This window comes from Nomascus leucogenys, chromosome 4 (assembly GCF_006542625.1).
Source record: "Nomascus leucogenys isolate Asia chromosome 4, Asia_NLE_v1, whole genome shotgun sequence".
Taxonomy (NCBI): Eukaryota; Metazoa; Chordata; class Mammalia; order Primates; family Hylobatidae; genus Nomascus; species Nomascus leucogenys.
In genome coordinates, this window is record NC_044384.1 from 87,645,219 (window position 1) to 87,659,949 (window position 14,731).

General features: G+C 54.8%; 1 protein-coding gene across 1 annotated transcript in view; it reads left to right on the forward strand.

The window, feature by feature from the left end:
* The first annotated feature begins 1,237 nt into the window (after window positions 1-1,237).
* Window positions 1,238-14,731, forward strand: part of LRP5 (LDL receptor related protein 5) — a 103,776-nt gene continuing 90,282 nt past the window's right edge. Inside the window, exons 1-2 of the mRNA XM_030811372.1 lie at window positions 1,238-1,528; window positions 11,009-11,206. Of these exons, the coding sequence (XP_030667232.1) occupies window positions 11,013-11,206 (194 nt within the window). The 5' untranslated portion in view covers window positions 1,238-1,528; window positions 11,009-11,012. The remainder of the gene's footprint in view (window positions 1,529-11,008; window positions 11,207-14,731) is intronic.

The following is a 14,731-nucleotide window of genomic DNA, read 5'->3' on the forward strand; positions in this document are numbered from 1 at the left end:
ATGTTTTTTGGGGGTGTTTGTGGCCAGCCCAGCCTAGCCCTGCTGATGGCAGACACGGACTGATGGAGTTCCCTGGAAGCCCTTACCTCCTCGTGTCCACATCTTGTGTTCACTCCTCATGTGGCTTCTTAGTCCTTCTGAGTCTGTGTTGGGGGTTGCTGGACCCTCCTGGGCTGATGTCTGAGGGTGTCTGGTGGGGTGATGGTCTCAAGGCCTCTCCTGATTTCTCATTCAGCCCGTTGTGGGATTGAGACCCTTGTCTGTGAGATGAGGCCTCTTGCACAGGCAGAAGGGGCTGAGGGCTGGGGTGCAGAGGGAGGTGAGGGAGCCAGCCTGGCCGCAGGCAGATCGGGAATGCTTGGGGTGGGGTGGTGGAGAGAAGTGTAGGTGAGGCCAGAGGCCAAGGCCTTGGAGGCCAGGCTAGGGAGTCTGACCTTGTTCTGCACGGCAGTGGCACAGGGTGCTGTGGAAGGTGTCTGAGCCAAGGGGTGGCATTCCAGAGTGACCCTTTAAATGTAGGAATGTCTAGAAGCAGGGTGGGAGAAATATAGAATACAGGGGTGGATGGGAAGCTGAGGCCACAGGCCAAGGAAACGGGCCTGAGCTTGGACAGTGGTCAAAGACTTGTAAGGGAATCTTGAGGCTCTGTCTGGCCTGGGCTCTGAACCCCTCAAAAAATGTGGCCCTGTGGCTGGGTCTGTAGCGGGCAGCATGGCCAGAGCTGTACCTTCATGTCCCCGTCCCCTGTGTCAGGCCAACAAAGGGGATGTGGCGTCTCTGCAGAACAGGGCAGGGCCCCTGCAGCCTCTGGAGGATGATGTGGGAGGTGATGGGCATGGCAGGAAGGGTCACCCGTATCTGGGGGAACAGATGTAGCCGCTGGTAAACAAACAGGTGCTGTCACCGAGTGTGGGAAGAAGGCTGTTTGCTGCACTGCAGGAGCCTCTGAATGGTGCAGGCTGAGGCTGCCCAGGCAACTTCCTGACAGCACCTTGCGGGTGGGAGGAAGGAACTGGAGGTCTTGGGCATGGGCGGGGCAGTGCCAGGAGTGCTCTGGGCATAGTGCTCCATCCCAGGGCTGTGGCCTGCTGGCTTAGCCAGTGGCCCTCACGGTTTGCTTCTGCCCCACAGCCTCACCGCTCCTGCTGTTTGCCAACCGCCGGGACGTACGGCTGGTGGACGCTGGCGGAGTCAAGCTGGAGTCCACCGTCGTGGTCAGTGGCCTGGAGGATGCGGCCGCAGTGGACTTCCAGTTCTCCAAGGGAGCTGTGTACTGGACAGATGTGAGCGAGGAGGCCATCAAGCAGACCTACCTGAACCAGACGGGGGTCGCCGTGCAGAACGTGGTCATCTCCGGCCTGGTCTCTCCCGACGGCCTCGCCTGTGACTGGGTGGGCAAGAAGCTGTACTGGACCGACTCAGAGACCAACCGCATTGAGGTGGCCAACCTCAATGGCACATCCCGAAAGGTGCTCTTCTGGCAGGACCTTGACCAGCCGAGGGCCATCGCCTTGGATCCCGCTCATGGGTAAACCCTGCTGCAACTCCACCTGGGTCCGGGGGGCAGGGAGTGTCACCATTTCTCTCTCGAATTTATGTGAGCCCAAGTTATTTTTCACAAAAAAGATGTGACTCTTAAAATGAGTTGGTGGGGGGTGTGTTGGCTCATGCCTGTAATCCCAGCACTCTGGGAGGCCAAGGCGGGCAGATCACTTGAGTCCAGCAATTCAAGACCAGACTGGGCAACATGGTGAGACCCCATTTCTACAAAAAAATACAAAAATTAATCGGGCGTGGTGGTGTGCACCTGTAATCCCAACTCCTTGGGAGGCTGAGGTAGGAGGATCATTTGAGCCCGGGAGATCGAGGCTACAGTGAACTGTGATCCCACCACTGCACTCCAGCCTGGGTGACAAAGTGAGGAGACCCTGTCTCAAAAAAAAAGAGCTCAGCTTTCAGGATTTGTTATAGTTGAGAGAATTACTTCCCCTTGAGATTCCATAGTTAAACGTTTCTTTTTTTTTTTTAATTGAGGCGGAGTCTCCCTCTTGTTGCCCAGGCTGGAGTGCAGTAGCACGATCTTGGCTCACTGCAACCTCTGCCTCCTGGGTTCAAGTGATTCTCCTGCCTCAGCCTCCCAAGTAGCTGGGATTACAGGCACCCACCACCACGCCCAGCTAATTTTTGTATTTTTGGTACGGATGGGGTTTTACCATGGTGGCTAGGCTGGTCTCGAACTCCTGACCTCAGGTGATCCACCCACCTTGGCCTCCCAAAGTGCTGGGATTACAGGCATGAGCCACTGCGCCTGGCCCATAGTTACGTTCCTTTTTAAAACTTGCATGTCCGAGGCAACCGATGTGGTTGGCTGTGGGTTTGAATGGTTAAACACATCTTTGCTGTGTGTGTGGTGGGCAGCCTGGGAAGTGCGGACTCTCAGGCAGGTGGAATTTGCACCTTCTCCTGGCTTTCTAACTGCATTGGCTGAAAAAGTGCAGCTCCTTGTCTGGAAGCAGAATCTGCTGGGAGTGGTTCTCGGGTCCGTTCTGGAAGTTGCCCTGTGTCCTCCTCTGCTCCTAGTCTGGCTGAGTTCACCTGGGCCCTTGAAGGCTCAGGGCCTGGCCGTGATCCCAGGTGGGGAAAGGATGGGTGGCAGGGAAGCTAAGAACCTCCTTGGAGTCGAAGTCTGGGATGGACAGTTTAAGGGGAGGCAGCCCAGCTCCATTGGCCAGCTAGGCCAGGTCACCCCAGACTCCCGAGCAGAGGGAACAGTTTGCTTGGACACCCCTTGTCCCTCCTTTGTCCCTCCTCTTGCAGCCTGGGAGTGACTCTGGGGGCCGTACACACACCCTTACCTGGGCTGTGCTGAGCCCTGGCCCTTGCTGACCTGTCAGGTTCTGTGCTGGGTCAGTGTCAGAAATGGTTGGCAGAGGTCTTGACTAGAACACAAGAGCCATTTCCCACCACCCCCAGGCTCAGTTGGAAGCCCTTTGCCTGTTAGTTCATTCAGTGTCACCACAGTCTCTCAGCACTCCCAGCCTGGACCTCACTGGATGAGGGGCCGGCCTAGATCTTCTTTGCGCAATGGCGTGATCTTGGCTTACTGTAACCGCCACCTCTTGGGTTCAAGCGATTCTCTTGCCTCAGCCTCCTGAGTAGCTGTGATTACAGGCATGCACTAGCACACCTGGCTAGTTTTTGTATTTTTAGTAGACACAGGGTTTTGCTATGTTGGCCAGGCTGGTCTCAAACTCCTAACCTCAAGTGATTCACCCGCCTCGGCCTCCCAAAGTGCTGGGATTGCAGGTGTGAGCCACTGCACCCAGCCTGACCTAGATCTTCTAGGTTAGAGAGTCCCAGGAGTAGGCGGCGGTGCATCCAGGCCTGCCACAGGAGCCCACCCGCCCTCCTCCCTGAAGTCAGGGCCCTGGAAGCCCTTCTCTTGGCCGTGCCCTGTGGAACAGTGTCCAAGCTCTGGAGTAGGACCTAAGACCCCTGGGCTCTAGTCCTGGGGCCACCAACTTGCTGTTGCCTTTTGCAGTGACCTCCCCCTGACTCCCACGGTGCTGGCTGCAGGAGCCGGGTGGGAGGGGCTGGTTGCCAGATCCTGCAGATGCACCTCCTCTGGGCCTTCCCCGGGGTAGTGGGAATGAGGGTGCAGGGTGAGGGTCTGTCCTCACCAAGGCTGGTGTTTGGGAGCTCGGGAAGCAGGGTGCTGTGGTGGCCAAGTTCACCACTTTGCTCTGTGCGGTGACTTAGGAAGCCATTGACTGGCTTCTGACGAGCACGAGAAGAGCTGGAGCCTTTCAGAACCCAACAGGTTTGTGTGAGAGCCAGGCATGTGTGTGTCTGAGCAACTGAGTGTGGGAGTGGGAGGATGCGAGCCTGTGTGTGTGTGTGTTTGTGTTTGTGCGCACACACGCGCGTGCGTGCACATGTGTGCATACGTGTGAGCCTGTGTGTGTCCATGAGTGTGCATGCATGCGTGTGAGTGGGTATTTGTGTGCGTGTGAGTGTGCGCATGTGACTATGTGTGTGCGTGTATGTGCCCGTGTGAGCGAGGATGTGCGCGAGAGTGTCTGCATCTGAACCAGTCTGTGTGAGTACAGGGTACCAGCAGGGGTGGGACACGGTGGAATTTATGGCCAAAGTATTTTGAGTCCCTGAGGTCAGGCCAGAGCAGCCTCGTGCCCCCACCACCTGAGAAGTGCCCCCGGCCTCCCAGGGGTGCTGTGCTGGGCAAACACTCATCCCTGGAGACCCTCGTATGCCCTCGCTGCCCTCCGAGTGGGCTGGCTGCCCGCAGCTGCTGGGGAGCCAGCTGACCTCTGGGGTGGCCTCTGTTCCACCTGGTGAACTGTCGCCCTCTCAGCCCTCTCCCCCTGCACTGTGGCTCCAGGAGCCATGGGGTTACTGACCTTCTTTTTGGAAGGGTGGGCTGGTGTAGCAGTCTCTCTGGCTGGGAAGGGGCATCTGCAGCAGTCGGAGAGGCCGAAGATAGCAGCCTGCTGGAAGCCCTCTCCTGGGGCCGGCCTGCGGTTGCTCACCAGTGGCTGCTGCGGCCATCGTGTCGCCAGGACCTGCGCTCCTCCTGTCCTTGCGTTCCCTCCTAGCGTGGGTCGCTGCAGCTCCCTCACCTCCCAACCAGGCATCCACCCGCATTTGTGAGCCCTTGCGCACTGGTCCTGCTCCCCACGCAGCAGGTATAGCCCAGTCTCTGGCCCTTTCAGTGGGTGGGAGGAGACGGTAAATGAATAGTATTTGAACGGGACGTGTGCGTGGGGGGATAAAGCAGTGCTTGGGTGCTGTGGCGAGGGGCTTCCGTCGGAGCTCAGGTGCTGGGAAGGCCTCTTGGTGACTTTTGAGCCGAGACTGGAAGCAGGTGAGGCTGAGAACCGTGTGGCTGTCTGGGGGCAGTGCAGTCCAGGCAGACGGATCAGCCAGTGCAAAGGCCCTGGGCTGGTTTGGGGTGGGGCCTGTTTGAGGGGCTGTAGCAGAATGTAGGGGAACAGGGCCCAAGGTGTGAGGAGAGGACACATCAGGTCTCCAGCAGAGGAGGTGCCAGGTCTGACTCGTGCTGGAAGGCATCCCATGGTGGCTGGAGCAAGAGTGAGCTGTGGGGTGAGTGGCCTGGGGGCAGGAGCCCTGTCCACAGTTATTACCGGGATCCTGGCGACAGAAAGCAGCAGCGGGGACACCTCACTTCTGGGGGTAAGGAGTGGCAAGATTCGGGATCTCTTCTGAAGAGAAAGACAGCTGGATTTGCTGGCACTCTGCATGTAGGTTCGATAGAAAGATGAGACAAGGTTGGCACGGTGCCACTCTGTGCCTCAGTATCCCTGTCTGTACAGAGGCATGACCATGCTGCATGTCATGAGGAAAACACCAAGAACAGTTTGTGAGTTCAACAAATGTTAGCTGTCGTTATAATAAAAATGCCCTTTCCTTGCCACCAGAAGTCCAGTCTCCATGCCTGCGTGGTTTTGTCTTTTTACTTCCTTATGGCTTTTGCTATGTTGGTTGGGAAGTGCTTGGTGCTAGGTTGGGAGGTGATCAGTCGGGAGGGGCTAGGTGCTTTGTTGGGAGGTGCATGATGCTCAGTTGGGAGGTGCTAGATGCTCGGTCAGAAGGTGATTGGTACTTCGTTAGGAGGTGCTTGGCACTTGATTGGGAGTTGTTGGTGTCCAGTTAAGAGGTGCTAGGTGCTTCGTTGGGAGGTATTTGATTGGGAGGTGCTTGGCACTTGGTTGGGAGGTGCTCGGTGCTAGGTTGGGAGGTGATCAGTTGAGAGGTGCTAGATGCTCTGTTGTGAGGTGCATGGTGCTCAGTTGGGAGGTGCTAGGCGCTTGGTTGGGAGGTAATTGGTACTTGGTTGGGAGGTGCTTGGCACTTGGTTGGGGGTGCTTGGTGCTTGGTTGGGAGGTGCTTGGCACTTGGTTGGGAGGTGCTTGGTGCTTGATTGGGAGTAGTTGGTGTCCAGTTGAGAGGTGCTAGGTGCTTGGTTGGGAGGTATTTGATTGGGAGGTGCTTGGCATTTGGTTGGGAGGTACTTGGTGCTTGGTTGGGAGATGCTAGGCCCTTGGTTGGGAGCAGTCTTTCCCATGCTCAGATCTGAGCTGGCTTTGCCTGCATCATCTTTGGGAGCCAACCGTTCCTGTTTGGCTCTGGCTTTTCTTAACTATTTGAAATGGTTCCTTTACGTGCTTGCCTCTGAATTCTCTCCCAGAAGCCCTCCCCAGGATCACACCTGTGGCTGTTCACTCCCACCCCTGCCCCTGGGGCAAAGTTGACCTTAGTGTTGATTCCTGGGCCTCTCCCCACACCTTCCCTTTGCTCCAGTCATTTGAATGAGAGAGTGAAAACAGTGAGATGCCGGCTCCCACTCATCAGATCCAGTGATGCTGATGACGCCAGCCCTGGTCCTACCCTGAGGTGCTGACGCTGTCCCTGTAGGCTCCATGTTCTCTGGAGAGGGAGAGGGAGAGGATTCCAGCCTGTCACAGCGCCCGCGGGCAGCAACCCCTGCTCGCCAGATACTGACTTGAGTAGTGGTCCTCAGGCATAAGTGTGGGTGCTGAATCCTGGGGCAGGACTGCTGTCCTGAGAGTGGGGACAGTGGAAGGGCGGGTTTTGTCTTCTGTCCTGGCCACAGGCACACGGTTGCGAGGAGCATCTTGGCCTTCCTCCTGGCCCTGCTAGGGCCCCCGTCATCTCCTGTGCCCTCCTGCAGTGCTGTCCCCCACCAGGGTCCTTCCTCAGAGGAGGGGGTTCCTGCCCCAGCCATCATCAGGAAGGGGGTCCCTGGGTCTGAGCGTCCACCTCAGTGTGCACATGCCCAAAAGGATCAAGAGCCCTGCAGCCAGGGGGGCCCCTCCTGAGACTCGACTTGGTTGCAGTTTCAGCAATGCAGGTGGCCCTGTGCAGACGTCCAGGCAGGGTTGAGGGAAGGCACGTCCCTCCCAGGCCAGGGTATCCATGTGGGTGGCAGAGTGGGCTTTGGGGATGACCCTCTGGCCCCTGAGGATCTGGGGCCAGAAAGACACTGGCTTAGCATGGGAGGAGGCCGCGGCCTGTACCAGCCTGACAAGGGGCTGCAGTGGCCCCCGGGTCTCAAATTAAAGCCAGGGTGAAACCCAACCCCCTCTTTAAAATGCAAAATGGCTCTTCCCTAAAATAACACACAACCACAACCACAGCTGGCTCTGCACGATGGCCATGCTGCAGCTCTTTTCTTCGGAAGTTGATTTTCCTCCGTGGAATTTGGCTGGGCTTGTGGTAGCGTTTGAGACTCTGCAAGAGCACGTCCACGCCAACCAGTCTCTGGTCACCGACTGGCTTGCAAATTCCCCATTTAAGGAAACCAGCAGGCCTCTGTTATGAAACTTGGGGAAGGAATGTGAATTATGCTCCATGCGGAGGCTCCTGCTCCTGCACGTTTTCCAGCCTTTTCCATGGGTCACAGTGGAGCATTTGGGGAAGGCCTGTGTGGATCCCCCCCAACTCCAGACTGATGCCCCTGATACCTTCTCAGGAGGTGGCGGGGGGTCTGGGCTCTGTCCAAGCTCCTAGGGGTGGGGACGTGCAGGTAAAGCAAGGCGTCTGCCCCAGGCATGCAGGAGCCTTCACTGGGCTGGCTGCCAGCACCTTGGAGTCCCAGGCTGCCAGGAAAAGTTCACCCACACCCGGCCTTTGCTGGCGAAGGGTGAGTCATATGATGGCCGGGCTTGGGCCCTCAGCAGACACCAAGTGTGTTCCCAGAGCTGCCGCTCAGCGCCTGTAACCTGGGACAGGCCAGCCTTTCGGGGCCTCAGTTTTCTCATCTGTCTAATGGGAATAGAAATTCCCACCTTCCCTGTGTTGGTTGGGTTCTCACTAGATGCACAGGAGACAGCAGCTTGAGAGGGACTGTTTGGAGAGCTGTTCCATGTGACACCCCTCTTATCCTGTCCCCATGGGGCCGGAGGAGCAGGGGCTTGGTGATAGCAGCTGGGTGCGGTCAGCCTTTGCAGGGAAGAGGGCATGTTTGGTTCAAGGCTCGTATGCCCTCATTCTTGTTGATCTTGTCACAGCCCCTCTGGAAGGTGGAGATGGTACTCGCTTGGGAATGACACTGGTCAGGGAAGCATGGCCCCCTGGACGGGGTGGCCCTTGGTGCACCTGAGGCTCCTGAGGCTGCAGAGCACCATGGTGGGGGAGGAGGCGGCTGTGCGTCTATCATTTGCCTCTTCTGCTGAATGGAGACCCCCAGAGGGCAAAGCGGGGCTTGTTCTCCCTGTGTCCCGGGATCACTCTTATGCCCGGCTTGGGCAAGCTGCCTGCTTCTAAATCACTTGCTAAGGCTGAGGGGAATGGGGTTTGCCGCCCACCCCAGGAAGAAGGGAGCGAGGGAGTCAGCACCATTTTACATGGACCAAGAGTGGGAGGAGGCTCCTCAGAGGACATTCTGGGCACCGTCCCCTTTCTCTGCTGTGAAGGGTGGACAAAACACAATAGGTCTGCCAGCCCTTGTGTCCTGTGGCTCATCCCAGCTGGCTGGGATGGGAACTGAGTCCTCCAAGCTGGTGTGGTTCCCCTCTGGTCTCTACTGAGAGCCACGCCCAGCCTCTGGGCACACACCCTGTGGTCACCTCCAAACAGGGCACACTGGGCACTGGCGGGGGTGGGACCTGCCATCCCAGACCTGGTGTCTGCTCACTTTGTCTTGGTTCATTGGCCAGAGATCAAGTAAGGGTGCCCTGAGGATGTGCTTGTTTCTCATGGATGGGTGATGCTTGTCTCTTGGGAACATGGAGAAGCAAAGCCACGTCACCCACATACCTACCCAGGAACAGCTGCAGCTGCAGGTTCAGGGTCCATCCCAGGCATGGGTTTTTTTTTTTTTTTTTTTTTTTCGAGACGGAGTCTCGCTCTGTCACCCAGGCTGGAGTGCAGTGGCGCGATCTCGGCTCACTGCAAGCTCCGCCTCCCGGGTTCACGCCATTCTCCTGCCTCAGCCTCCCGAGTAGCTGGGACTACAGGCGCCTGCCACCATGCCCGGCTAATTTTTTTTATTTTTAGTAGAGATGGGATTTTACCGTGGTCTCGATTTCCTGACCTCGTGATCTGCCCGCCTCGGCCTCCCAAAGTGCTGGAATTACAAGCGTGAGCCACCGCGCCCGGCCCCAGCCATGGGTTTTATTCTTTTTTTTTTTTTTTTTTTTTTTTGAGACGGAGTCTCGCTGTCTCCCAGGCTGAGAGTGTAGTGGCGCGATCTCAGCTCACTGCAAGCTCCGCCTCCCGGGTTCACGCCATTCTCCTGCCTCAGCCTCCCGAGTAGCTGTGACTACAGGTGCACGCCACCATGCCCGGCTAATTTTTTTTTTGTACTTTTAGTAGGGACGGGGTTTCACCGTGTTAGCCAGGATGGTCTCGATCTCCTGACCTCGTGATCCGCCCGTCTCGGCCTCCCAAAGTGCTGGGATTACAGGCATGAGCCACTGCGCCCAGCCTTTTTTTTTTTTTTTTTTTTAGGCAGGGTCTCACTCTGTTATCCAGGCTGGAGTGCAGTGGTGCAGTCACAGCTCACTGCAGCCTCGACCTCCCAGGGCTGAAGGGATCCTCCCACGTCAGCCTCCCGAGTAGCTGGGACTACAGGAGTGTGCCACCATGCCCAGCTAACTTTTTTTTAATTTTTATTTTTTGTAGAGATGGGATTTTGCCATGTTGCCTGGGTGGCTCAAGTGACCCACCCACCTCAGCCTTCCAAAGTACTGGAATTACAGGTGCGAGCCACCGTGCCTGGCCATGTTTTGTTGTTTTTAAATAGACTTAATTTTTTCAAACAGTTGTAGGTTCACAGCAAAATTGATGAGCAGCAGGTACTGAGTTCCTTCCTGTACATCCCTGTCCTCACACCCACACAGCCTCCTCTACTGTCAGCATCCTATGCAGGGTGGTACATTTGTTTCAACTGATGAAAGCCGGCTGATGCACCATCACCCAAAATCCACATTTACACGAGGATTCGCCCTTGATTTGTACATTCTTGGTTTAGACAGATGAATAAGGACATGCACCCACCATTCCATGGCATACAGGATAGTTCCACTGCCCTGATTTTCTGTGCTCCACTGATTCATCCTTCTCCTCTCCAACTCCTGGCAATCACTGATGCTTTACTGTCTCTGTGTATTTGCTTCTTCCAGAGTGTCATAGAGTTGGACTCATACAGATTGGCTCTTTCACCTACTAATATGCATTTAAGTTTCCTCCATGTCTTTTCATGGCTTGATAGATCATTTCTTTTCTTTCTTTTTTTTTTTTTTTTTTTTTTTTTTTGAGACGGAGTCTCGCTCTGTCGCCCAGGATGGAGTGCAGTGGTGCGATTTCTACTCACTGCAACCTCCCACTCCTGGGTTCAAATGATTCTCCTGCCTCAGCCTCCTAAGTAGCTGGAACTACACTACCATGCCTGGCTAATGTTTTGTATTTTTAGTAGAGACGGGGTTTCACTGTATTAGCCAGGATGGTCTTGATCTCCCAACCTCGTGATCCACCCGCCTTGGCCTCCCAAAGTGCTGGCATTACAGGCGTGAGCCACTGGGCCCAGCCGATAGCTCATTTTTTTTTAGCACTAAATAATATTCCATCCTGCGTGTTTTGAATTGCCTTTTAGAGGTTCACTTACAGCATTTTCATGGTAGCAAAAAAATCAGATAAATAACCCGAAGTTCTTTAAAAAACTTACAGCACAGTACACTAGGCAATCATCAAAAGAACAAGGAATCTTTCTATTCACAAGAAGGGAAGGTGCCCAGAATTTACTGTTAACTGAGAACAAGTTGGAAATAGTATATTTTGATTGCTCAGCTTAAGGCAGGAATACCTGAAACCCTACCTGTTGGTTATTTCTGATGGGTGAGATTTTAGGGCAAGTTCACTGTCTATTGTTTTATGTCTGCACCTGTGTAGACAAAAACAAAAAACAGATCTGTTAGCTGCTTCTCCTCTTGGCCTGCCCCCGTCACAGGTACATGTACTGGACAGACTGGGGTGAGACGCCCCGGATTGAGCGGGCAGGGATGGACGGCAGCACCCGGAAGATCATTGTGGACTCGGACATTTACTGGCCCAATGGACTGACCATCGACCTGGAGGAGCAGAAGCTCTACTGGGCTGACGCCAAGCTCAGCTTCATCCACCGTGCCAACCTGGACGGCTCGTTCCGGTAGGTACCCACGCAATCCTGGAGCACCCCCTTCCACTTTGTCCCCAGGTGTCCCCAGGGCTTTTGAAGGCGTTCCTTCTTAACTCAGGCCTACAGACTCTTCTCTGAAACTCTGGGGACCTGAGGAATGCAGGACTTCTCAGAACTTGGAACAGCGTCAGGGTCTGGGTGACACTTGCCACCAGCCCTTGAATATTTCTATAGTAAATGTGGCATGTTCATTCTAAGTAGGGCAGAAAAGACTATCTGTAGCCCACACCCATGCACAGTTTTTTGTTTTTTAACTTTGTTTTTTTGAGACAGAGTCTCACTCTTTCACCCAGGCTGGAGTGCAATGGCATAGTCTCAGCTCACTGCAGCCTCCACCTCCCAGGCTCAGGCGATCCTCCCGCCTCAGCCTCCCGAGTAGCTGGAACTACGGGAGTGCGCCACCACACCTGGCTAATTTTTGTATTTTTGGTAGAGATGGGGTCTCACATGTTGCTCAGGCTGGTCTCAAACTCCTAAGTTCAAAGGATCCTCCTCCTCGGCTCCCAGAGTGCTGAGATTACAGGAGTGAGCCACTGCACCCGGCCCATGCACCAAATGAGGTTTTATCACCAAATGAGCAACAAAAGCTTTCCATCTTCAGAGCATCTTGGATTTTGGAATTGTTGGGGAGGGCTTGTGGCCCGGCAGGGTTGTGAACAGTAACCCTGTCACACGCACCACCCCCACCCTGGCCCTACCCCAGCTCAGGCATCCTGAGGGCAGCAGCTGGAAGCTGTCTCAGTTATTACCGCATTACCCAGTCTCACCAGGGGGCCTTCCACATAGTCAGTGCTCAATAAAATGGGCCGAGAATGAGTAGGAAGGGTTTTCCTCTTGTTGGGTAATTGCCTTTAGAGCCTTCTGGTCAGCGTAGCTTCACAGCTCCGTACTTAATTACCCCTTAGAGAAACATCCCCTCTGTGTACAGGTGAAGGGCAGTTTATTCACTAACCAAGTACTGCCTGCTGCTAGCCCTGTGCCAGGTGTCAGGGATCCTCCTGGGATGGCAGACCCCATTCCTGTAGTAGTGGAGCTCCTGGCCCAGGCAGGGATGTGGGAGGTGTCTGTGCAGAGGGCAGTAGTGACTGCATGGGAGGACTCAGTGGCTGGATTTCTGCAAACACAGGCCAACACCCACATGAACAGACTTGAGGGCATGGGCAGCTTTGCTCCATGCTTGCCAGGCCTCGTGTGTTAGTTATCCATTGCTGTGTAACAAAACAGCCCACAACTTAACAGCCTGAAACAGCAAAGAGGTTTTTTACGGGAAGGGGGTCAGCGATGAGGAGTGGATTAGCTGGGTGGTTCTGGCTCAGGGTGTGACCTGAGGGTACACTCAAGCTCCTGGCTGGGGCCTCAGTCATCTGAAGGTGTGAGTGAGGCCGGGACATCCACTTCCAAGCTCATTCTCAGGGCAAGAGGCCTCGGTTTCTCCTGTTCCTCTTATGCTGAGCCACACATCTCTTTTGGGCTGGTTTGAAAATATCCTGTTGTCCCTGGAAGTGCAGACCAGCGGGTCTGGTTTGAGATTTGGAAATGTGGTTACCCTATAGACTGTGGTTCTTGGGAGCTGAGTGATCTTACAGTTATGAAGGGTGGATAAGAGGATAGAAAGGCTGCAGCTGGGAGTGCCCTGGTCAAAGGATGGTGACAGGGGACAGCAAGGGTGATGGCAGTTGAAACATGCTAATGGTGGTGGCGGTGGCGGCGGCAACCCTTCCATAGCACTTACTGTTTTCCAGGGACATTTATCAGTTCATTTAATGCTCACACTAACTCTATGAAACATTTGCTATTATGTTTTATTTTTATTTATATTTTTATTGTTTTGAGGAAGGGTCTCACTTTGTCACCCAGGCTGGAGTGCATTGGCACAATCATGGTTCACTGCAGCCTTAACCTCTTTTTTTGTTTGTTTGTTTTTTTTTTTTTTTTTTTTTTTTTGAGATGGAGTCTTGCTCTGTCCCCCAGGCTGGAGTGCAGTGGCACCATCTCGGCTCGCTACAACCTCCACCTCCCAGGTTCCAGCGATTCTCCTGCCTCAGCCTCCCAAGTAGCTGGGATTACAGGTGCCTGCCACCATGCCTGGCAAATTGTTGTATTTTTTTTAGTAGGGATGGGGTTTCACCATGTTGGCCAGGCAGGTCTCGAACTCTTGATCACAAGTGATCCGCCAACCTCAGCCTCTCAAAGTGCTGGGATTACAGGCATGAGCCACCACACCTGGCCACAGCCTTGACTTCTTGGGCTCAAGTGTTCCTCCCACCTCAGCCTCCCAAGTAGCTGAGACCACAGGCATGTACCACCATGCCTGGCTAATTTTTTTGGTATATTTTTGTAGAGACGGGGTTTCACCATGTTGCCCAGGCTGGTCTCAAACTCCTGAGCTCAAGCCATGTGTCCACCTCAGCCTCTCAAAGCACTGGGATTACAGGTGTGAGCCACTGTGCGCAGCGTATGTTTGCTGTTATGATCCCCTGTGCACAGAGAGGCATGTGAATTTGCCCAAAGCCACACAGCTAGTCCCAGCCAGGGTTGGAACGTAGGGTCTGTAGCCCCAGGGTCTGGTCTGTTCTCAGCCTCTCTCCCACCTGCCTCCCTGTGGGATTCTTCTGCCTCTGCGATGGCCATTGCTCTTCATGAGGCACCTGGGGCTATTCACATGGAAGCATTGTGTGCGGAGGGGACGAGCTCTAGAGCCACACAGACCTGTGAAGGCACCTTTATCTGTGACTGTGGCTGGGGCAAGGGCCGAGGCTGACCTTCCCTCCGTGCTTCTGGCTGAGGCAGAGCATGGCCCAGGGAGCAACCAGGAGTAATGTGCCTCTGGCTTCTCTCACTGAAAAATGGCCACATAGGCTGGGCTTGGTGGCTCACGCCTGTAATCCCAGCACTTTGAGAGGCCGAGGCGGGCAGATCACGAGGTCAGGAGATCGAGACCATCCGGGCCAACATGGTGAAACCTTATCTCTACTAAAAATACAAAAAATTAGCCGGGCGTAGTTGCGGGTGCCTGTAGTCCCAGCTACTCGGGAGGCTGAGGCAGGAGAATGGCGTGAACCCAGGAGGCGGAGCTTGCAGTGAGTTGAGATCGCGCCACTGCACTCCAGCCTGGGTGACAGAGCAAAACTCCATCTCAAAAAAAAAAAAAAAATGGCGACATGGCCGGGCACAGTGGCTCACACCTATAATCCCAGTGCTTTGGAAGGCTGAGGTGAGAGGATCATTTGAGCCCAGGAGTTCGAGACCAACCTGGCAAAAAAGCAAGACCCCATCTACTAAAAATAAAAATTGGGCCGGGTGCGGTGGCTCATGCCTGTAATCCCAACACTGTGAGAGGCCGAGGCAGGTGGATCACCTGAGGTCAGGAGTTTGAGACAAGCCTGGCCAACATGGTGAAACCCCATCTGTACCAAAAATACAAAAATTAGCCGGGCATGGTGGCGGGCACCTGTAGTCCCAGCTACTTGGGAGGCCGAGGCAGGAGAACTGCTA